At 37.8% G+C, this 22681-nt stretch overlaps 1 protein-coding gene across 6 annotated transcripts in view; it reads left to right on the top strand.

Annotated features, from left to right (window-relative positions):
- The window catches only part of STXBP5L (syntaxin binding protein 5L), a 180383-nt gene that overhangs the window by 141691 nt on the left and 16011 nt on the right, over positions 1–22681 (top strand). For 2 of the 6 annotated variants that reach the window (XM_058044360.1, XM_058044382.1), the window contains 2 exons: positions 1884–1949; positions 20631–20801. In XM_058044360.1, the coding sequence (XP_057900343.1) occupies positions 1884–1949; positions 20631–20801 (237 nt within the window). Of the gene's footprint in view, positions 1–1883; positions 1950–9425; positions 9477–20630; positions 20802–22681 lie in introns of all 6 variants that reach the window. The other 4 variants (XM_058044390.1, XM_058044401.1, XM_058044368.1 and 1 more) reach the window with 3 other exon arrangements.

Raw genomic sequence — 22681 nt, 5'->3', positions numbered from 1 at the left:
AGAAGCAAAGTCTGACCTGGGATTTGGTATTGTATCCAACACCAGTGCTAATTATAAAATGTGTAGAAGATCTTAGGCAAGGTGTTAAAACTTACCTATCTCAAATAATACATTTACAAAAGAAACAGTATCAGTTTTATTTTTCAAGGCCTATGCAAAGTTGCTCCTGCTGCACCTTGCAGACAGTTCTGCAGCAAAAACCCAAACCTCTAGGTACATACAGAAATCTTGGGTTCAAGTGGAAGTAACATCTGCTGTACTTGAGAGGCTTCCCAAATTATTACAGTTTCTGAATATTCTCAGAACATCAAAAGGGACTGAACTTGCAATTGATTGAAATACAATTTTTTTTCTCACAGATTCTAAGTGAAATGAAATAAAGACTCAAGTACATTTTTCAAAATAAAAAATACTTGTTTTTCAACAATAGTGTCTGGTTTGGCAGATCTTGTTTCTTAAATCAGGAACAAGTATGTTGTTAATACTGACTTAACAGAGTAAATCAATACTGCTGGTTTTCCAAAGGGCTCTCATCATTATTCTTGCACTCCTGCAGCTTTATTAATGGTAGGAGGTTTTTTTGTTTTGCTGGCTGGGGCACTGGTTCCTATCCAGTTCTTATAGCAGTTCAGAAATACATTGTAATAAAGTGTCACTACCTACATTAAGATTCCACTGGACTTAATTCTAAGAAAACAGGACTGGTGACTGAGTGGCAGAATTTTCCAAAACAAGAGTGTATATGAATTTTAGTGGTGAGGGTCTCTGGGCCTCACCTCTGAGGGTCCAGAAGCAATAAAAATTATAACATGTTCTCTTACAGAAGCCATGGTACCCGTTTAAAGCATACTGAAAGGTTCTTGTAGGATGTTTGATTCTCAGGATGCAGCACAAGCAGTGTGTGTGTCAGTCCAGTATCAGGATGACAGTAATGTACCCCTGACCTGAGTGCTGTGGGTCCACCTAGTTGGCCTGGGAATGTCTGGGCAGGGCTGCCTGTCAGTGCCAGGCAGCCAATGGTATGGAGTGCCAGAGCTCCTGTAACAAGGGTGAGCCACAGGGCATTACAGATACATACAAAGGGTGCATTTGAATAGCTGTGGCCATGCACAGTTAGCCCGTGCTAAAAGACAGAGTGAGCTCAGACTTTCCCTCCCCACCATGCCAAAGGCATATTTTGAGCCTGGAACATTCAACCTGTGGCAAAGATGGATCTTAGTTTGCTCTTTTTGCAGTACAGGCTAGGATTGCTTTCCTGGGTGCTGTCTTCCATGTAGGTGGAGTTCTGACAAATATGTGTGTATATATATATATATATACACACCATATATAAAGTATTTTGTCAGAAAATTCAGTGTCACAGCCAGCATTATCAATGCTTCTGTGTCCTTTAAAATGACCTGTCTTGTGTGAATTCATGAAAATTCTGATATTGCACAGTAGCGGTAATCTTACTTTTTTTCTTCCCCTCTTTTAAGATTTCCTCCCTGCATTATGCAGCAGTTGAGAGCACAGAGTTGATTCCACATCAGATTGACAGGGATGAATGAGTTTGAGTCATATCACAGACTTTTAAATTTTAAACTATACTTACTTGTTTTCTTTTGTTAGGTACAGTCACTCTTTTCTATCCCGAGGCACTCGGAAAACAAATCTGAGTTAACAAGAGGTGTGATTTTTTTTTTTTTTTTTTTTTTTTAACCAAGCCTAAATTGCTGCAGTGACAGCCTGATAACTGCACTTATCTGAAATAGATTATTTCCCTCTCATTTCACACCATTCCTTTCTCCAAATTGACTTTAAAGTGCAGAATATCATCAACCAAGAAAGTTGAAGCATGCCCTGTTAGATTGTAACTTAACTCTTTAACTCCATTTTTTCAGGCCTGACTGAACTCAGTGACAGTCCAGTTTCCCTGGAGCTTGAGCGTTGCAAGTCTCCCACTTCAGGTAAAGGTGATTGGCTTCTCTTCCTGCAGTCTGTATAAGCCATTCATGTCATGCATCACTGTGTTTCATTAATCCCTAAGAAGTGAAGTGCATAGTTCCAAAGAGAAGAAATTACTGGAGGAGCGCTTTTTTCATAGCACAGTAAAATCCTAAGTCTGTTTGCTTAAGGAAAAACTTAAATGTACCTGGCGCATCTTGAGGTGAACAGTGTGAAAACATTTGAAGTAACAGGATCATGCAGGTATATTCCTATAACCTCCTATAAGAAGCTTGTTTCTCTGTTTTCTTAAAAGGCTTTTTAAGTTTTTTTTACAGTAGGGAGTCCTTGTAATTCTGTATGTATATATTATGCGTACGTGTACATGAAGAAATTATTTGAAATCAGCAATATGGAGATGGTAAATTTTAGCCATTAGAACCCCAGTGCCTGATTTACATAATTTGTAATGAAAGCAAAACCTCAGATAAAAATATTTGCTTATGGGCCAGAGCAGGGAAATCTTGGCCACACAAAAATATATAAATGTTTCCCATTTTACCCATAGTCCTTCAGAAGGTGGAATTCGTCCATTCCTAGAGACCTTTTCAGCAAGTGCCTAGTCTACATTGATCTCTTTAATGCGAGTTCACTGTCTTAAAGATGGTTGCTAAGAGCTGTTTTCTAGTAGCTGGCTTTTAAATGTTATGGAAAATAAGGAGGTGTAGCTGTGATACATTCGTTTTGCTTGTGGTATGCACATCACAATTCTTTTCCTTGTAGTTTGGTAAGTATTGATAGATTTTTTCCCCCCTTAGTTATGGTAACAAATACCCATAGTATGAATAGTATGCTATTCAAATTCTCTGTTATTGTTTCACATATTTTATGTCATAATAACAGGATACATTAATCTTGAATGAAAGCCACTAATTAGTAATTATAAAAAGCTGAAACTAATAAAAATGTTTCCCTGACATAGTAAGAGCTGAAACAAAACAGCTGCTTTGAAATATGTATTTCCTTGTACTATTTGCAACCCAAAATCTCTAGATATGGAGATATTCAAGTGAAATGGGCTACAATAATATTGGTATAAAACTAGGAGCTCAAACTCTTGAGCAGGGCCTCAGAAACTCATGATATAGGCTTTAAAATAAAACTTTTGATAGCTCAGTTATAATTAGATTATTTATTGTGAGGCTCACTGGGATTCAACTTTTCACTTTTCTCTTCAGAAATGAGCTAAAACCTTTTCTTTTCACTGAAATCTAAGAGATGACTGACTTGGTAACCATATGTGCATATTCTTAGTTTTATAATGATGAGTGTCTCCTATAACACTTTACTTTTTCTGCAGTTAACTTCAATTTTTCATTCTGCTAGTGCTCAAAAATAGCTTTCTTAGATAAATCTGAGATAATTTGCTCCAAAATTTATTCTGCTTTTTTCTGTTTTGGAGATATACAGCAGGGAAAACATGGCATATTTATGGGTGTTTCCTATTTTAGCACTTTCATGTTGTTTTCCAAGCTATATTTATATTTTTAAAATGTGAAATCAGCTGCAGTTTTGTAGGAAGTAACTATTATTAGAACTACTTTTTAAAACAAGTTTCTTTTTCTGTGACTGATACTAATTATTTTTATTTAATTATTGCAAAATTTAATTAATATTGTTTCTGCATACTTGCTGTAAAACAGGGCAGAATCCAACCTAGTCACTTGGAATAAGTGACCTCAAAAACTTGGGAGAGGAACTAATCCTGTGCTTAACCAGCAGAGCCTCACACCCACACCAGCCTTCTCACTGACTAATGTTTCTTGCTCATAGAGCACAGCTCCATACTTATGGATGTGTCAGGCAGGATCCTTCCACTTCCAGCCTTGCCTTTATCTGTTTAAAGTCCATGGCACATGAGCTCTGCAGTGGAAGTGTGCTGTGTTCCGAAAGAGCCCCGTGATCTTTGTGTTTGTAAAACCACTGACCTCATTCCTCTGCTGGAAACAGACCAAGACTTGCTCTTCAGAAATTTAGCAAAACCAGAAGGAACACTTGAACTGCTCTGTGGAGTGGTTCAAGTTGCTGCCCAGTGGAGGAGGGCCTGCTGGGTATGACTACATGAGGTTGCAAAGACAGACAGAACAGAGTTTGTTTTGTAGCTCTTCATTCTGGTTGCCAGAGCACATCAACATCAGTGCTTCACCCAGCAGGGAAGGCCATCCCAGGTGCTGGCCCTGAGTGTGCTCAATGCATACACAAAGTGCAAACTGCTGGAGGGCATGAGTCTAGGTGGCAAACACTGCACACGTGATGGATGGCACAGTGGTGAGCATCTTCATCCTTAGCTCCATCAGAAGGGCAATGATTTGAGGAACAGCATTGCTGTGCTCACTTGTGTACTTTGAGATTCCCAAGGCAATGCCTAGGAAGAATCCCCAGGGCACACTGATTGCCAGTGTAGACATTGAGTAGTTCTAGATCTGAGTGAGCCATTAGGAGCTTAGTCAGATTTCCATTCCAGTCAGGCCATAAGAACAGTGTTGGTAAAGGCTTCTTGGGGAACTTGAAAAATCTCCTGCCTCCTCATCTCTTGGTCTGATGCTGAACATTGCTTAGACTGCCTGAACTGTATGTTTCTATGAAAAATTGATTATGCTTGTAACAGTCTAGTGCTTGGCAATGTTTTAACCTATGACTAAATTTCTGCAGACAGCCTAGGTCAACTCAGTAATTTGGCTGTGTTGTTTTTCTTCTCCCTGCCTCAAAGCAGAATTAGGCATTTGTGTGTTCTGTCATTGATATGAGTGATGGAGCACTGAGCAAGAGATTCAGGGCTGAGGAGTACTCCTTATTTCACATGCAGGGCTAGTACATAATTCAGTACAAATCCTACTTCTTCATTAAGTAATATTTAACTTGGTTCACAAGACTGTCTTCTCAGATGTTCCTCCTGTGCTACTTACTAAAACATGACTTTGCAGATGATATAATTGAAAAATCAGATTCCCGTTCTGAACACTGTTCAGAATAGAACATAAAATTAAACCATTTGATTAAAAGTTTTCTGAAATGCACAGTGCCACACAGAGGTTAGCAGCAAGGGAAGAAATAGAAACCTTGCTTTTTAAGAGTGGTAGGCAGAGGAATAATCTTCCTTAATCACTGGTATCTTGTTTATTAAACTAGTATTTAAATGCTATAGTGATGCATTTACAACACTATAAAGGAAAAGAAGTTAGTAAAACCATTTGAAAGACTCTGCTTATTTTTGAATATCTGAGAGGTGGAAATTTCCACTGTAAATGTATTCTGGATGTATGGAATAACACTGGTAAAAATTGTGGAACAAAAGAACTTTAAAACCCCCCAAACTCTTACCTATCTAAGGCATGTTTCATGAGTGTAAAAATGCAGCAAGGCATGCCATATCATGGTATCTGGTGGCTTAAAATCAAAAGCCTCAGAACATCCTATTCTTATTCCTGCATGCCTTGTTCTTTCAAACTGCATTTTCATTTTTGTTTGTGTTTTGGGGGTCAGAAGGGCTCTGTATTACTTTCATTCTGCAGTGGCACATGAGAGCTCAGTGTGCCTCATCATGTAAGTGGTGCTGTATCAAATGCTTGAGTTAATTACTGTGTAATGTATTACAGAACAGTACCCATTCCAGTAAATTTTGTCTTTATCATCTCATTAGGTAAACTTATTCAGAGGCTCTTAGGAATATAATGTATAATATATAATTATGTATGTCCATTACTGTTTTAAACATTGATATGGAGCTTCATATTGAAGTGTATTAATGGGAATACACTGTGAGCACAGGAAAATGCAACTTTGGATAGGTCATTTGTTGTGTGAGATGCAATTGGACACTTTAGACTTCTTTCAAAGACCAGAAGGAAAGAATTTCTTCAGTCTCTGTATAGAAGAGTTACTTCTCAAGTGTTTGTTCTAAAATGAAAAAGGATTTGTGTTTTTTTCTTAAGAAATACCTTCATATTGGGGTATATTTTAAGATTTTGAAGCTTAGAGAAGGCTGTGTAAAGATTCCCACAACTAATTCCCATGAGCTCTGAGACAGGTCCCTAATGGCAAGACCACACATTTTTATACATACTATGATTTCCAAGCATTGCTATCCTTATTCATTTCACCTATTAAATCTGCTGGGATTAGGCCTTTGCCATGCCAGTCTCCCACTTTGCTATGTGAAGTTTTTTTTTTTAAATAGCTTTCTTTCAAGAAGAATATTATTAAGTTTCTTAACAATCACTTTCTTTCTTAATATGTGGGTGACTTCAGAGTAACTGAAGAGATTTGACTCCATTTGAAAATTGTATTCTCCTGGAAAACAAGCTAGAAAGTAAACGTTTCAAAACATTTAATGAGTCTGTAAAACATGGAATGTAATTTATTTTGAAACTTAGTTACTGATAACACTGCAAAACCATTTCTGCTTATCCATGTTAAATTAAGAAGAATGTTAACTAGTCAGAGGACAGTAATTAGAGATTAGCTCCAGCAGTGTGGATACAAGGTGCATTTTATCACTATTTCCCATAAGCAAGGGAGTTTCTGAATAGGTGAATTCATGCTTAAGTTTTTGAGAAGGGACTTGTGTGTAGGGATTGGCAAGGAACAGGGAGCAGCGTGAGCTGGGGAACTGGTTTTGGGCCCTTGTGCAGCCCCTGGTGCGTGGCTCAGGGTTCAAGGGGGCTTTAGAAGTAACTGGGACTGATATTTCTGAGTGCTAGCCAGGTAGAAGCTCTTTAGTAGAAAAAATCCTGCATGAAGTCACCTTCATTTTGAATAATATGAAAATCTGTGACCACAGTGCTGCTGTAATAGCTGAGGGAAACTCAGCATTGAGTGCCAGAGCTGTGAGCATACATTTGTTTGTTGGTTGTGCCTTGGTGTTTTCCTTGAAAGACTGAGAGGAACCATATGGCTGCAGAGCAGGATGTTGTCAGGTCAGGAGACCTGCATGCTCAGTTTAGCTGGCTGCTAGACTGTACCTAGGAACTCTTCCTCATCCCACAGTTGAATAATTTGACTCTTAACACTTGAAGCTCTTTTGGGTAGGGGCTGTCTTGCCTTATGCTGTAGCATCACAATTTCTGCTGGCTGCCTCCAGCACAAACGTAAACAAATGATGATAGCAGACCACTCTGCTGGCCTCTCTAGCATTTATACTCCATTCTCAAATAAAACTGGATTTCAAAAGCTCTCTGTCAGCAAGATAGGCTCATGTGCATGATCCTTCTTTATAATAAATGTAAAGATAGTAAAACATGCATGGTTTAGGTACTAAAAATGGGTTACATAAACTGATCAGAATATGGATTTTATTAATAGTTAAAAGTTAGCTTAAAAAAAATAATATCAAAAGCTTTAATCACAGTAAAGCATGGAAACAACCAGCTTCTTCTGTTGTTTTTACCCTCAGATATGGGGTCTATCATGAGTGATCTGTGCTGTGTCCTAGTGCATCAATGTCCAGCTGTGTGATAGCCACGTGAAGGGTGTGCAAGTGTCACGTGGCAGCTCCCAAACCAAGCCTGTGCAGACTCCTTCAGAGGAATCAGAAAGTCCAAACTTTGCATGTGCTGTATGAGCCTGCACACAAACAGCTGGGAGCTATTGGTTTCAGGCATGTATAACCATTTGGGACACAGCTGTGGAACAAGACACATAATTCCTGCTGTACGCAAACACCTGTAACCTAGAAATAGAAGAGGTTAGACTACCAATTTTCAGAGCTCAAAGCTGCATGATGACAGCACTAATTTAGCTACTCTAAGTCCTAATCTTTTAGTGAAGAGTCCTACAGTTTTTCTTATGAATTGCTTATCCTTTTTCAGAGGGCTGGTTAAGCCAGATGTTGTCCTTATCCTAAAAGGAGATTATATCACAAGTGATGCTTCTTTATAGCAGAGCACTAATTTTTCTGGAGCTGTAGCCACCCATTCACAGTCTGAAAGAGTATTTGACAGCTGCTCTGATAAATGGAATGGCTTTTAAAGGCTGTTCTGAAAATCAAACTACCCTTTGTGTGAGTGCCTTAAATGGACATTGGTGCCTAACACTTGGTATCCAAATTAGAGAATTTTTATGTAGTGGTGTTAGGGGTGTGTATTTTTGATGTCGGGCTGATGTGGAGAGACCTCTTCACCATGTCCTGATTTAAAGTTATGGCTACAGATGGGTTACTGGGAGGGCTGAGCTGGTTCTACTGATAACAAAATATTGCTCAAGAGCCTTCTGGGTTCCCCTACTCATCCCTGAAGAGAAAAAGAAAACCATCTAACATAGGTGCTGGCTGATATTTAATTCTGCCACATTGTAGGCTTTGCAAAATAATACAACAGAATTTTTTTTTTATTTCAGGGATTTTGTGACTTAAAAGAGTGAGTGTCTGTTCTGGGCATCCTTCTGACCTAAAAGCTTACTAAATCCAAATAGCAAAGAATTTATTTCTTATATTAATATGTTCCTGTCACTGTGGTACTTATCATGTGGGACTTTCTTTAGAAGTAAAATAATAGTAAAATAACAATTAGTTGACAAATATTTGATTGTTCCCTTCTAGTAACAGACAGCATGGGTAAGGGGTAAAAGCCATAAAACCATGTGAAAACAATAATGAATACAAAATGAAATAACCAAATTGGAAATCAAATCTTCTGAATAATTAATAAAAGATGTCTTAAGGCATTCTTCTGATAAATTTAATGCCATTTTGACTGCTACAAGACATGCTTTATTTCAGTTCTCTGGTGTTCATTGTTTGAAAATGTGCTCGTGTGTGAGGAAATGAAAACATTTTTGAACAGAAGCAAAATTACCAGTTTCTTGCATAATTGGAACACAACAAATAATTAAACCTTCACTAAATTGAGTGCAAATTTTGATGACTAGATAACACCACATTATGTCCTGAAGCTGCTGTATTTCGTTTCTGTGCAATCTGTCTTCCTTTCCATATTATTACAACAGTATGTTCTGTGCCCATAACCTCTACAATATGCCCTCTCTTTTTCAAATGCTATCTTGAGGTATGATTTCATCAGATCTCATAATTTCATTGCACCCTCTTATTAAATTGGTTTGCAGGTGTTTAAATATTTGTGATATGCTGCATAGCCAGCATTTGCAATATTTGCCTTAATCTCATTTGTGGTTTCTTTTTTTATCATTCCTGTCACCACAAGGTAAGATATTGCAGCCCACAGCCAAAGCTGTGTAAAACATCATTCACTCCTTGACAGCTGGAGTAATTTTTTTCCCCAGTGCTTCTTTGTTCAATTGCATTTATTTTGCTGAATGGTGTAAATGAAAATATTTAAACCATTATTCTGCCTTTATATGCTGATTAAAAGAAAAGTGCTACAAATTTGCCACATGGTTTTAACAAGATGGCATGTTGTCTTCCCTCGCTCCTTTTTCTTTCTTACTTATTAACAACTGCCTTTCTCCTTTTTCTGTTGTTTCAGTTAAAGGATCAAGAAAGTTAAGTCTGCCAACAGATCTTAAGACTGATCTTGGTACGGTAGGCGAAAGCCAACAGCTTTAAACTTCCTTACATTCATTGGCAAAACATTTTACCAACTGATTCATGAGATAACACAATAACCTCAGAGGCTTTGTCTGAAAAGGCTTTCTAAAAACCACCTATTAACCCATACAGTTCTGTTGGCAGCTCTCAGCATTTTGCTTGTTTAATATTCATTTATTTCATGTAGACGTATATTGCCAATCATTACACACTGTGTGTGTAATACTTTATTCTGAAAAAACTCCAGAAGTTTTTCCAAGCTGGTTGTTGGTGAACTCTGCCTATAATACCCAATGCATGCGCTGGTCTATTTTCTTTATTTGGTGTATGAGTTGTGCCACCACAGTGATAAGACAATTGAACATCTGTATGTTATGGTGTCTTTGAATGTCTGAGAAGTCAGGTTGGAAATCAGTCATTTGTCTCAGTCCTCTCCTTGAGACTTACCTCAGCCAGCTGTTAAATACATAGTTTGCTCTAATCTTTTTCTCAGTTCTGCTTTAATATTTCAGTGGAAGAGCATAATGAGAGTAAAAATTTCACCTCAAAAAAGCTAAAATGAAAATTTCTATATCTTGAATTAGCTAAAACTGTTGGGAGCAGATCATGCAACACCATATCCACATAAAGGGTACTGCTCCTGGTATTTGGATTGGAATGTACGGTTCACACAAAAAATTCTTATAAGTGGTCTTTAAATATTCTCAGTCTCAAGGAGTTCTTTCTAGTTTTGCTCTCTAGGGAAGTTTCCCTTATAAGATGACTGAAAAAGCCAAGTAGCCATGCCTCATTACTTAGCATCCTTTAAGAGATAAAAATTAAAGTTTGATCATGTCCTTGGATAAGACAGCTCTATTCCATTTCTGTCACTGGGAATCATGTGCACCTGTTAACCAAGGCAGCACTTGTTCCACAAGGCAAAAGTCAGGAATATAAATATGTCTTTCACCTTATAAATGACTGAGAAACTTGGAAAACTGTCAACTGCTCCTGGTAAAGATTAAGTAAGTAAACATTGAAAAATTGCTGGGAAAGTTCAATCCAAACTGTGCAGGCTTCAGAGTACGAAGTGATTCAGTTGAAATAAGTTTGAGAAAATAGGAATGGAAGAATACACCCAAATAAAATTTGGAATGGAAAATTGTAATGTTCCTAATACTAAAAAAAAGGTGAAAGAAGTAGGTACCTATAAACCTGTAAAATTAATATTTATCACTAAAATAATGGGTAGCTATTAGGAGGGAAGGTGAATACTTAGAGTATCAAAATAGCCATAGGATAGGACTTAACACTAAGCCATATTCTACAGATCAATTTCTTTTTGTTAGTATTATTAAAGGTACATTGTCCTGAAGGACACATAGCATTAAATAACTTTAAACCCTGAAGCATAAGACAAGCAAAAGATAAACTTAATGGACAGAAGACTGTATTAGAGGATTTTGAAAAAGAAAGCATACCATTGTAATTAGAATTGGTGAGAGCTTTATTGTGTAATATAAAATGTTGCATATCAGAGAAAAAGTTACCTTATCATATTCCTGTAATCATGTTGGGGACGGGACACTGTAAGCCTTTCCTAGAACATATAAAAAAATTGCAGGCAGGTTTATATTTTAACTACCCCAAGCAAGCACCAAAGAAAAACTCCCCAGGAAACCCCAAGGACAGGGGAGCAGGGTAAAAAGCTCCAGAAGTTAAACAAATTCAACCTGAAAGGGTTGGAAGCATAATGATCCATTTTAAATGTATGACATATGTAAGGAACTTTAAAGATTAATGGAATGCATAATGTTGCCTGTAGTTCTGATTTCAGAGTAGTCATGTTTCTACCATTCCTTTATTTGCTTGTATTCATTCTTTTTTTAATAGTATAGAACAAGCTAAGTATAAACTAGAATAAGCCTAAGAAGGTCCAGTTCAATGTCTTGCAGAAAACAGTGGAATGCCATTGGTTCCAAAATGTTCATAAGCACTGAAAGGAGTGATCAAATTGTCACTAAAGCATCCTGTTTGTTGTAAGGGCTGCCGCAGTCAGGTATCCTGTGCTCAGATTACCCAGAAGCTAAGGAGGAGGCACATGGAAGAAGCATTCAATGTGTAAACTGGCAGATAATCAACAGCAGAGAGAGGTTTAGAAAAGGAAAAGAAAATGGACTGAAAAAACCCCAAACTTTCAGCTCTCATTCATGACTGTCTTAGAAGGGCAAAATATTCCTGTTAATTATTCTAGCCATTAAAACTGTGCTGAATTATAGATTGCTCAGCTTACAACAGGCTGGGAAGAGTCTTTCTTTCTCAGTATAAGGAGCTACATTTAAATGAGAGTTCCTGGAAAAGGTGATGACCGCATTTCCGTTACTTCTGCTCCAAAATGTCCTGGCCACACTGTCAGATATTATTTATCCACTGTTTGGCTCTTGCCTGAGACTGTCCCCATAGTCTGAATACTCAAGGGCTAACAATAGTTTTTGGCCCACACTTCTTGTAAAGATATTCAGGTCACCACTTTGAGATGATAAAATATTTTCTATGCATCCCCTTGGCTCTGGCTCGTGGCTCTTTAGAGAGTGCTGATGCATCGCCCACTCTCAGCAGCGGCTGCAGCTAATTGGGACATACATTAGCATTTGGCAGCTCACAGTTCTCTCCCTTCTTGTGATCTGCCTCGTGGAATGTCCTTGCTTTCACTTTGCTTTGAATTGTAAATAGTTGAGGTTAAGTAGAAGTTAAATCTATTTCAGGTGGAGGTGTTGCCTGTACTGGAAATTGTCTGGGGAGTAGTTTGCTATCATTTAGGGGAATAATGTGTGATCTGATGACTCAGGGTGTACTTGTTAAACTTCAATAGGATTTTCATGACCTAAAGGTGCTCTGGGACTCCACTTTGACCTTTATATGACTGATAAAGTTGTTCTCAGCTTCTTTTTATTTTGATGGGGTGATTATTATCTCTCCTTGCTGAAGCACTTGTCACCTGTGGATGTTGTATCTCCACATGGAAATGAGTGGTGTGGCACATGAAGCGATACATTGAAGCTTCTTGATTGTTTTAGCTACTGCAGGTCACAGCGACCCAATGTTTATTTGAGTTAACCAGAAGGGAGATGTGACAATGCTGCTGCATGGACTGTACAGCTTCTCTATTACCCTTCAGAGGCAGCTCTGAATGATAGGGTTTTTATTTTTAAACCTAATAATGTTTCCCAAAGTCTTCTGAACAGATCATCTTCATTTCCTTGTAGTGTTCACAGAGATGAATTATGGGGATAATCCTAACTTTATTGAATCAAGTGGAGAGTCTGAGATATATCCAGACACGTAGAACTGCTTTGGTACGAGAGCTTTCTAATGTTGCTTCCCCAGCCACTTCAAGCATCACCTTGTATTTTCCTTTTAGAAAATATTTCTGCTCATTTCACTAAAAGCTTTTAAAGGTTCGAGCTGATCACAGGGAGCCAGACAGAAGCTGTAGCTAAAGATGGGGGAGAGTCAGTAACTGCTGACTTTTCTAGAATTACTATGAACAGATGGTTTGACTGTAAAGAATTATGCCATCACCTAGACTTTATTAGTGAAAGAACAAAAGGAAATGCAAATATAAATAGAAGTCTTTTTTTCTTCTTGCTAAGCTGTGATCTTCAAAATTGTAATATGTTTTCCTATGCTTTCTGCAGATACTTACAAGCAGTAAGATCACAGCACAAAAACTTTAATTCTGAAAGTTGGGTTCATAAAACATAATTGTAAGGATCCAATTAAGGACCTGAGTTTATGGGTTTGTACTTCATTTTGTCCATTTTGGATGAGGTTTGTGGAACCTGTTTGATTTATGGATATGGTAATAGAGTTATAATATGAAAATATCCAGCATTTGATGCCTTTGTATTTCATTGACAGGGAAGTAGCACTTGCTCCCAAGCTTATAAAACAGTACCTGAATAAATGAAACCTCATTTGCATTTTAAGAATGAGCAGTGGAGTTATAGCAGTTCTTGCTTTAATTTTTCAAAGTATTTACAGCAGACACTAGGCACTCACACAATTTTGAAGCTTTTAATCTGTTTTTGCTTACTACTGCATTGGACAAACTGGTAGATTTTAGATGGAACATTCTGTATTGATTCATCTGGATCTATAGTTCTGTTTACAAGGCTAAAGAACATTTCAGAAATTTTGAAACTTTATGAGTTGCTTTCCTCCTTGGTATGACATTGTAGAAAAGGCAGCCCAGACATCCAGCTGTACCAATGATTTTCTTTAAATGCTTGGCAGTATACATCGGAAATTATTTGTATTTTTGCATGATAAGGATTTTAGGGACTGTCCAGTGTATGTCTCCTTCCAGAAGGGTAGAGGAACTTTCTGTTCCTTCCTCAGTCTGAAAGTACCACCTGAATTGAGGAATCATCTCAACTCTGCTTCTAGATAGAATCACAGCACAATCTAGTTTGGAGGGGATCTCTAGACCCCACAGGTCTAGGTTGTCTAGGTCCTCATCCTGCTCACAGCAGGTCAGGCTACACCAGGTAGGTCAGGACAGTGTCCAGTGAAGTCTCACAGCACTTGATCTGCAGTCTGAAAAATGCCAAATACAGGGGAAGGATTTCAGCCCTCAAACAGCTGCTTATGCTCTTGTTGAGTCTATGGAGGATGAGCTTTGCCTTTTCTGCTTCAAGTCTGATCACTATGAAGGTGCAAAACATCATGAAGGGGACTAAAGTCTTTCACTTTTACAGAAATGGTTTTAAAACTTTAGTCTTTTGGCTATTTCACATCTTGAGGCTTGAATTTTGATATTCTGTATTGAGGACCTTACTAGACAAAAGTCTCTTAATCTTCTGCAGGTCAGGTGTATGACAGCACCAGTTTTTTCCTTATTTAAGTAGGAGAATGTTTATAGTCAAACATTTTTGAAAGAGAACCTATATATCTAATGGATATATTAGCACTCTACCAGTCCAAATGACCAGAATTTTGAAAAAGCAACAAGATAATTCAGTTACTATAGCAGAATACACATATACTCTGGTTATATTTCACAGCAGAAAGGGGCTGTGTTCTAACTTCTAATGTTTCCAGATGAGAAAAAAAAATACAACAAGCTGATCTACTTGGGAATTTTACAAGCAAGTAGTTAAAAGGAAAGGTAAGTGCCTTAAACTATACAAAAATACCCTAATTAAAATTATTATAAGTAATACAGTTACCTTTCATCACAAAGGAAAGGCAGTGCAATTTGGTAGCTGGAAAAACAAAACAAGCAGTGAAGATCATTTAGGAGTTGGTAATAACAAAATGACATGCAACTGGCTAGGCTCCAGTGGCACAGGTACTCACTGTTCCCAAGTTCTTTGGTTCAAATAAAGAAGAGTTCCTTACTGAGGCCTTCAAAGGTAAGTCATTTTCCACTCCTTTCAAGCACTGCAAACATATACAGGGTATTCTTCTGTTCTGGGGTCTCTGTTCACCTCTCAGGTTGTAACATTTTTCACTTTTAAAACCAGAGAACGAATACCAGTTTTTTCCATGGTGAAAATGCAGGTGCAATGCTACACTAAGGGGTGCTCAGGGCAAGTTGTTGATATCCAGGTGGTCTTGTGGTCTATCCACTCTGATTGCATGTTCCAGTGTTGTCTTCTGTGCAGCCCAAGATTTATCATGTTTCGTGCTTATGTTTCAGAATTAAGTCAGGTTTTCTGTCGTATGTTTTCCTGTTTATTGCACAAAGCATAGGAACCATTTATGTTGGATTATTCTGTGGAGGCACACAGAGTGCTGTGTACTTTTTGAGACAGTCCAGCAGTGTGGTGTGATCACTAGAAATTCAGCAGATGAATCTGAGGAGCAGAGTTAGATCAAAGTAGTCCAAAAATTTTCCACTATTCTGTGGGAGGAAAGGTAGATTTGTTTTTAGGTTTGCGCTGCAAAGTTTTGATGTTTCAGATATGATAACGTAGAGGTGATGTTATGACATACGATAATGTATTCTCAATGTTTTTCATTTGGAGAGTGTTTATTTTTTATTTTCATTTCATTTTTTTCATAATTTCAGGCAAAAATTAGTAGTTTTTGAGAGATTCTGTTAGTGATCTGACAATGCACTTAATGTTTTCAGCCACTTCACAGTAATTTGATTCTCTGAAAAATACATCTGTTCATCCTGCTTTCAAAAAGCCTAGTGGATTTAGAACCAAGTGTATGATAGGATTTTGTTACCATAGGCAGAATACCATTACATTATACAGGCAGAATGTTACAATGACAGCATATTATAGTATTAGAATGGACCTAGATATTCTACCAGCATGTCATTAGGGCAACTCTTCCTTCTTCTTCAAACTGATGAAGACGTGATGTTAAATGTACATTTTTGTTGGCAATGCATCTGTAGTAACCTCTTCTGCCAGGGCTTTCACCTTCTCTCCTGCCTGGCTGACAGAACTGCACCAAAGGAAATTTGGGTTTCTGACTTTTTAAGGAAATTTCTTTTTAATACATTCCTTTAAATTCTTATATGTTATGGTATCAGCCTGTGTTCTCACTAATGAATATTCACACTATTACACTTATTTTGATTATTTACAGACAAACCTGAGACAGCTCTTGGGGCCATTTGTACGGTTTTAAGATTACTTTTTTCTTAATTCAAATGTGTATCTCTTTGCTGTGTAAAAATAAAGGTTCATCACTGTCATAATCATTACTCAAAATCTAATTTATTGGTAATACACAGAAAATCCCCCAGTGGAAACAGATGGGTTTTTCTTAACTTTAACAGTAAAGATTGTATTCTTCAACTGTTGTTGAAAATATTCTCTGAGACTTATTTCTCAGGTTCTTTCTGCTCCACATTAAAGCATTTCTCTGGTTCTCTTCTGGTTCTCTTCTCTTTTATTGATTACTTCCTTACAACTTAAAATGATATTATAATGCTTCTAATTATGGATTTTTTTTTTTTTTGTCTCAGCCTCTCTCAAATCATTAGTAAGAAGGTTTTCAGCTAGTTTTTCTGTTTGAATTTATCCTGTTGTTAGAACTGAAAGAATTGGTTGCTCATTTTCTTTCCTGATTTTTTTGTGTCAAGTATAAAAAATTGCTAGGTACTAACTGCAAATGAGTGCTTCTTTATTTCTGACATTTTCATTACATTTCCCTTTAACAAGTATTCATCTTTTTACTGCTAAATTGATGGTCTCTTTTGCTTTTTTGCAGAGGTCCCCAAGTTGTTTAGAAGTTTTATGTTTGTAATCAGGCAGGTTGTGTAGGATATACATGTTACTGTGTGTAAATTAAAATCCACATGTGTATATAGAATATCCCTGCACGACATGCCTCAAAAAAATTTGGCTTAATTTGAGGCTGCGCTGTGGGTTTGCTGCTGTCATGTTGCACATCACATCTCTCAGTAGTTCCATCAGGTTCACAGAAACTGTTGTTACTTCTTCAGTTCCTCTTGATCTCATCATCCTGCTGGTATTTTGTGTGACACTCTTGCCTCCCATCTAGCACAGTTCTCTTTCTTTTTTAAAGCAGTTTGTGGGGTGCACAGGGCACTGAATGGTGCTAGTATGTGGTAGCAGGGACAAATAAAGGATTTTTAATTCATATGGGTAAGCAATTTTAATTCCATGGGCCCAGAAAAAGGCATACAACCATGAACTGCATTGTAGAAGCAGCACGTGGAGAGCATTACAGAATTTTATGTGATGAGCTGTTATGTATTTTAATACATCATATATACTTCCCATGATTTACTGCTTTGTTAAACCAATACAGTTAAATTAGTATAAATGGACTAAAGGGGTAATTACCTATGATTACTTCCAATGGCTTGCATGAGCCCTAAATTTTTTAAATTAACGCTCAGAATAGCTATAAACTGAGCCCTGGCCATTTAGTTCACTATCCACAGAGTGCAGACAAGGCTGTTCTCCTGGCATAGTGGGATGGTTCTTACACAGTTTGGAGACCGCTTCAAGGATAAGCTCCACTAAACCCTGGTGCCCAAATATATTGCATTAGTGTGAGACTGGCTGAAGGGATCCAGGAGCACTGGAGAGGATCATTCTAATTCCCTTCACCTCACAGGCAGCAGCAGCCATGGGTGTAGGAGGTGTAGAGCCACCCAGGGGGTAGGAGGTGATGGCAAATGCAGTGGTAGAAAAGGGATATTTTGTGCAGTGTTTTCTTCAGCAACAACTTTTTGCCTTCTCCAGAGGAAGAGAGAGTGAGGAGCTGCTGCACTATTGTGTCAATAGCACAGAGCAATCTGTGCATCGCTGTTTAAGTCCAACATTAATGTCCCTGATGTCAACAATGCTCCATAGCAATTAATATTTCTGAGCCGAGAAGAGCCCCAGTGGCCATGTGACAAAAACAGTAATCCAGCAAGGACAAAAGTGAAAATGTTGCTTTTCCTTACAAATCAAACAAAGCTGGAAAAAAAGCCATGTTTTTACAAGCCTCCTGTACGTGTTCTTTGGGGTGGTTGGGAGACATCTGTCATGGCAAAGGAGAATCAGGTGACTCAGGCCTCAGAGGGGTAGTTAATCATTGCAGTCATTCTGAAAGGCTGAGAGCTTGTACGTTCTCATTCTCCCTTAGAAAGTACACTGTAGAAAATAGTGCATTTCTTTTTCTTGTCACTTTTCTTGGGCACTTCATCTTTCTTCAGACAATGCAGCAAGGAACCTTTTCTTAAACAGTACATAACCTTTCTTTAGAATTGTTTTGTATCACAGGCCTTAGAGCATTAAAAAAATGTGAGAATTTTTAAATACACACATATAGAATTTTCTCATAGATTTGAGGGGTCTTTATCTGCTGGATTCTTTTCAGTTTCTCCATTAAAAAAATTGCAGCCATGTTTCCTATAATTATCTTACTCTTTGTACAATACCCGTGTTTTTATTAAGGCTTGAAGAACTGCATTTCTTCTTGTTTACATTTGTAAAAGTTGTATCTAATCAGAAGAACAGAACAGTGTTAAAATACAGACAAGTTTGTATCTGGTCACTAAAATCCCTCTTCTGGTCATTTTTACAGCACCCACTAATATTTCATCAATTTCAGTACTTGAAGGGATATCCCTGCAGCTTCTAGGATGAGGCCTGATTTTTGTTTTTCTTCCCAGGAACTGTCTTTGCTTATTCAAAAAAGCATTGTCAAAACAGCTAAAGGGATTTAGGTGCCCAGATCCTAATGATGATTTCATGTGAGTCTCTGAAGGTAACTGAGACAAGCCAGCATACTTAGAGAAACATAGCAGCATTTCTCTTATGCTGAGGCATAGTGAGCAGGGCTTTGGATGTGTTGTGGCAATTCTGTACAATGCTCAGGGGAGAGGACTCACAAATGTTGTTAATTTTTCTATAGAATATGATTTTTTTCACTCTCTTATGTTCCTCACCACTTCCTAGGATTCTCCCTGGAGATAATTAGATATTATGCTGAAACACCTTCCCACAAACTGAATTTTGAAGAAAGGAAGCAGCTGGATGAGGATGTGTCTGTTGCTGAGATTGAACACTCAGCCTGTGTCCTTGAACAAAGTCCCCGATCCCAAAGGACTTTCTGCTGAAATATACAAACAGTTCCAGCAAATTTTGGAAAATTTCCTAACTAAAAATTGAATGAGTCATCCACATCAGTTTTATATATGCTGTCAGCTCAGTTAATAGCCATGTATTAAGGAAAAATGACAAGAATCATGGAAGTTGTGTCTCCTACAGAGCTATTTTGTTACACAGTACAGATACTAAATTGCTTTCTAATCTATAATTCTGAACATTTTTTTCGACTTTTGTTCATTAAGAGTGAACTTTTTTCACATGGAAAGGACGTGACTTGCGCATTCAAAGGCCACATGTACCACTCTGTACACTGTGTTCAGTATAGGACCAGAATATTGAGTGAATATAGAAATAGCTTTTCATAATGTACCCTAGTGTTATTGTGGCATGGTAACCAAGAAATAAATTTATCTTGGCATGTGAACATTCATCTTTTCCTTGGATACAATACAAATCAAACAGAGTTGACTGAATATGATACTTAAATGCAGACTCTTGAAGACTAAGATAATTCTCAGCTATAAATAACCCAACATTTAAAATTAAGGCAGAAACCCCAAGATTGTCCCCACCTATAGTGTTGAGGTTTTACAGTTTTGAACAAAATCCTCAGTGTGCTTGCATGAACCTGAACTTTTGTTTTGCTTATTATCTGCTGTTTACTTAAAATAACCTGCTGACCAAAAATAATTCACTAATACCTGGGTGTGGATCCTTTCACATGTTGAAGGGGAAATTGTGCTCAGTAACTCTCCTTATGTTGTCTTGCCCGGCATGAGAGGAAGAAAAATACAACATGAATATTTTACGGTCCAGTCCAGTTCTGAACTCTGATCCAAACCCTGATCAATGGATGTTGTGTTTTAAAGACCTGTTGACCAAGAACAGATGAATGAATGCAGTAAGAGTTGGAAGCAGGCATGTTTTGTTTCCCACCCCATGAGACAGCAACATGGGCTGTGCTGATTGACCATGGCCTCAATTCTATAGAGCTGTTGCAGACAAATCAATTGTTCAGCAGTCAGTTTCCTTAGAAGTGAAATAAATCTATGTGATATACAAAGAATAAAATACTTAGCAATATTATGGCTATTTTTGTAATTATCTCAAATAGTGGCCTGTTTCCTGCAGCTTTGAGTCAGGTAGGGAAGATGTCTAGCTCTGAATTCTACCCTGGAGTAAATTATACTTGCAGTTCTTATGAGAGCAAAAAGGAAAGAAAATACTCAAATTGACTTGGTATCTTTTAGGAGACACAACAGCAGGGTGCCATTGTTACCTGCAGTACCTTGGTAAATGCCTACGTGCATAAGTCAGCAAAGTGCTGTGGGATCTGCAGCTCTAAAAACACGTACCAGTTCTGTGGCCCTTGGGTTTTTTCAAATTATACCTTAAAGAGATGGTGAGTTATTTTCTACAGACATGTGATGAGTTGATAAAACAAATCAGCAGTTACTCACAGAAGATTTGGTTTAACCCATTCCCAAGTATCAGAACACACATCTCTCCTCCATTCTGAATCTTGGGAGCTGCCACTTTACCTAGCATTTGTTGCATTCGCTTTCCAGATCACGTGAATGGTCACTGTACCAGCCCAACCTCCCAGAGCTGCAGCTCGGGCAAACGCCTTTCCAGTGCAGATGTGTCGCGAGCAAACCGCCGAGGGCCCGGCAGGCCCCCCTTCAGGAAAGCCCAGTCTGCAGCCTGCATGGAGATTTCTCTCCCAGTCACCACAGAAGGTGGGTGGCAATGACTCTTTTGCCAGCTATTTGTGAATTTCTCACCAGGTGTGAAAGGGAAAAGTTCAGCAGGATTCATGTCTGGGTTATTGCCTTGAGCTAACTAACACTTTAAACTATGATAGGCTGTCAGCAACACTATGATCCTAATCCTGTTCTTGTGAGGAGCATTTGTATCCTAAGCCACCCACCTGCCAGGGTATCAGCATCACAGTTACAGCTGGAACCAGTGCTCCCTGATTTCCACACCTGATCATGAAGACAGAGCAAGGGGAATTGTATCACTCAGATTGTCTACCTTTGTATTTTTAAATGCAAATTGTTTCAAATACCTGTTATTAGGGGCACATGGCTAGAAGATTTGATTTTTTAATTTTTATGGTAACATAAAATGGCAAAATTTTTCCTCCACATTAATGACTGATTATCAACATAACATAACCCTTTCATAAAGCTCTCTTTATTTGCCACACAAAAATGGTAAGTTACACTGTCATATAACAGCTCCTGATGGAAAATACACCACTGCCACAGTAGTTTCTGTTGCTGAGTGTTTGTCTTCATCCTATGTAGTACCAAACTCTTGTGGAATTCTTGTATGCTGATATTGGTGCAATATCAGCACTACTGTACCTGCCAAGGCCACAGTATTATCTAATCCTTTTATCCTTTTTTTTTCTTCCATGCTCCCACAGTAAATAGGGTCACTGGCAGGCAGAGCCCACAGCCCCCTAAGGTCCCACTGGCTCTTGTGTAGGAAACATTTAGCAATACAGTGATACTTTCAATGGCATCATGTTGCTTTCTGCATACCTGTGTCATGAAAGATTCACTTCATGTCATAATGTAAAAGTGTACCTCTTTTGGAGATAATAATCTAACTTGCTTTCAGGCTTGAGAAGTAAATTGCATTAATTGACATTAAAATTAAATTGCATTAATTCCTATTTGAAGGTGTCACTTAAATAGTGTTACAACTTTCAGTAAAGTCAGTGAAATGACTGTTACAGGAGCAAGCCAGACAATCTCCAGAGTCATTTATACCAGCATATAATGTGATGGGCCATGGTTGCAGGCTGTGTGGATTTGTGTACAAGTCACCTTTTAGCAGGTTTGTTGACTAAAATAGTTTTCTGATTTACCTGTAGTCTCTCAGTAAAGCAAAGCTTTCTGTCCAGCTAAATTATTTTTCAGATGGCAGTATTACTTTTTTGAGTTCTAGCTCTACTGCCTGGAATGACTGACATTCCACTGTTCTTCATGTATCTTGAATTTCTAAACACACTGTTTTGTCAAGTGATTTGATGTGTTTCTAAAGGTTTTTCTGCTAAATAATATGGTGGAAGGTGGTATGATGCTTGAGAGATTCTTAGTCTGGGTGAGGGAAAAGGAAGAAGGGAAGTTAAAAGATTTGAGAAAGAATAGGCTGAGAATAAGAATTCTCTCTCTAATGTGAAAGTGGTTTTGATCAAAACCTTCTGGTTGAGCTGTTCCAAAATAAAATGAAAAAATTCTCCTCTTTGCTAAGAATTCATTGACTACTTAGGAGCATATGGTGCAACAAAAAATAGATGTATTCCCAAGAAATTATTTCCTTTATTTTTGTACTCTCCTGAGGTGAGTCAAGATACATGTTTTATATCCTTTCTAGAAAGGTAGCATTTCAGGTTAGAATTTGGTAGGATTTTATTATTCTACCACAGTAGAATTTTGATTAGTTTGCTATCTCAGAAGGACTTCTCAGACATTAAAAAAAAAGCCTTTGTGTGTGGGTAAATGGTTCTTACCTTTTTTAAGCCTGTCTCCAAGGCACTGATAATACTTGGAGATTTTTTTAAATAATGCTTCCAGTTCCTGTTCTTTACAACCTCTTCTATATG

The sequence above is a fragment of the Melospiza georgiana genome, chromosome 2 (assembly GCF_028018845.1).
Source record: "Melospiza georgiana isolate bMelGeo1 chromosome 2, bMelGeo1.pri, whole genome shotgun sequence".
Lineage (NCBI taxonomy): Eukaryota > Metazoa > Chordata > Aves > Passeriformes > Passerellidae > Melospiza > Melospiza georgiana.
This window is presented reverse-complemented; position numbering and strand designations above follow the sequence as displayed.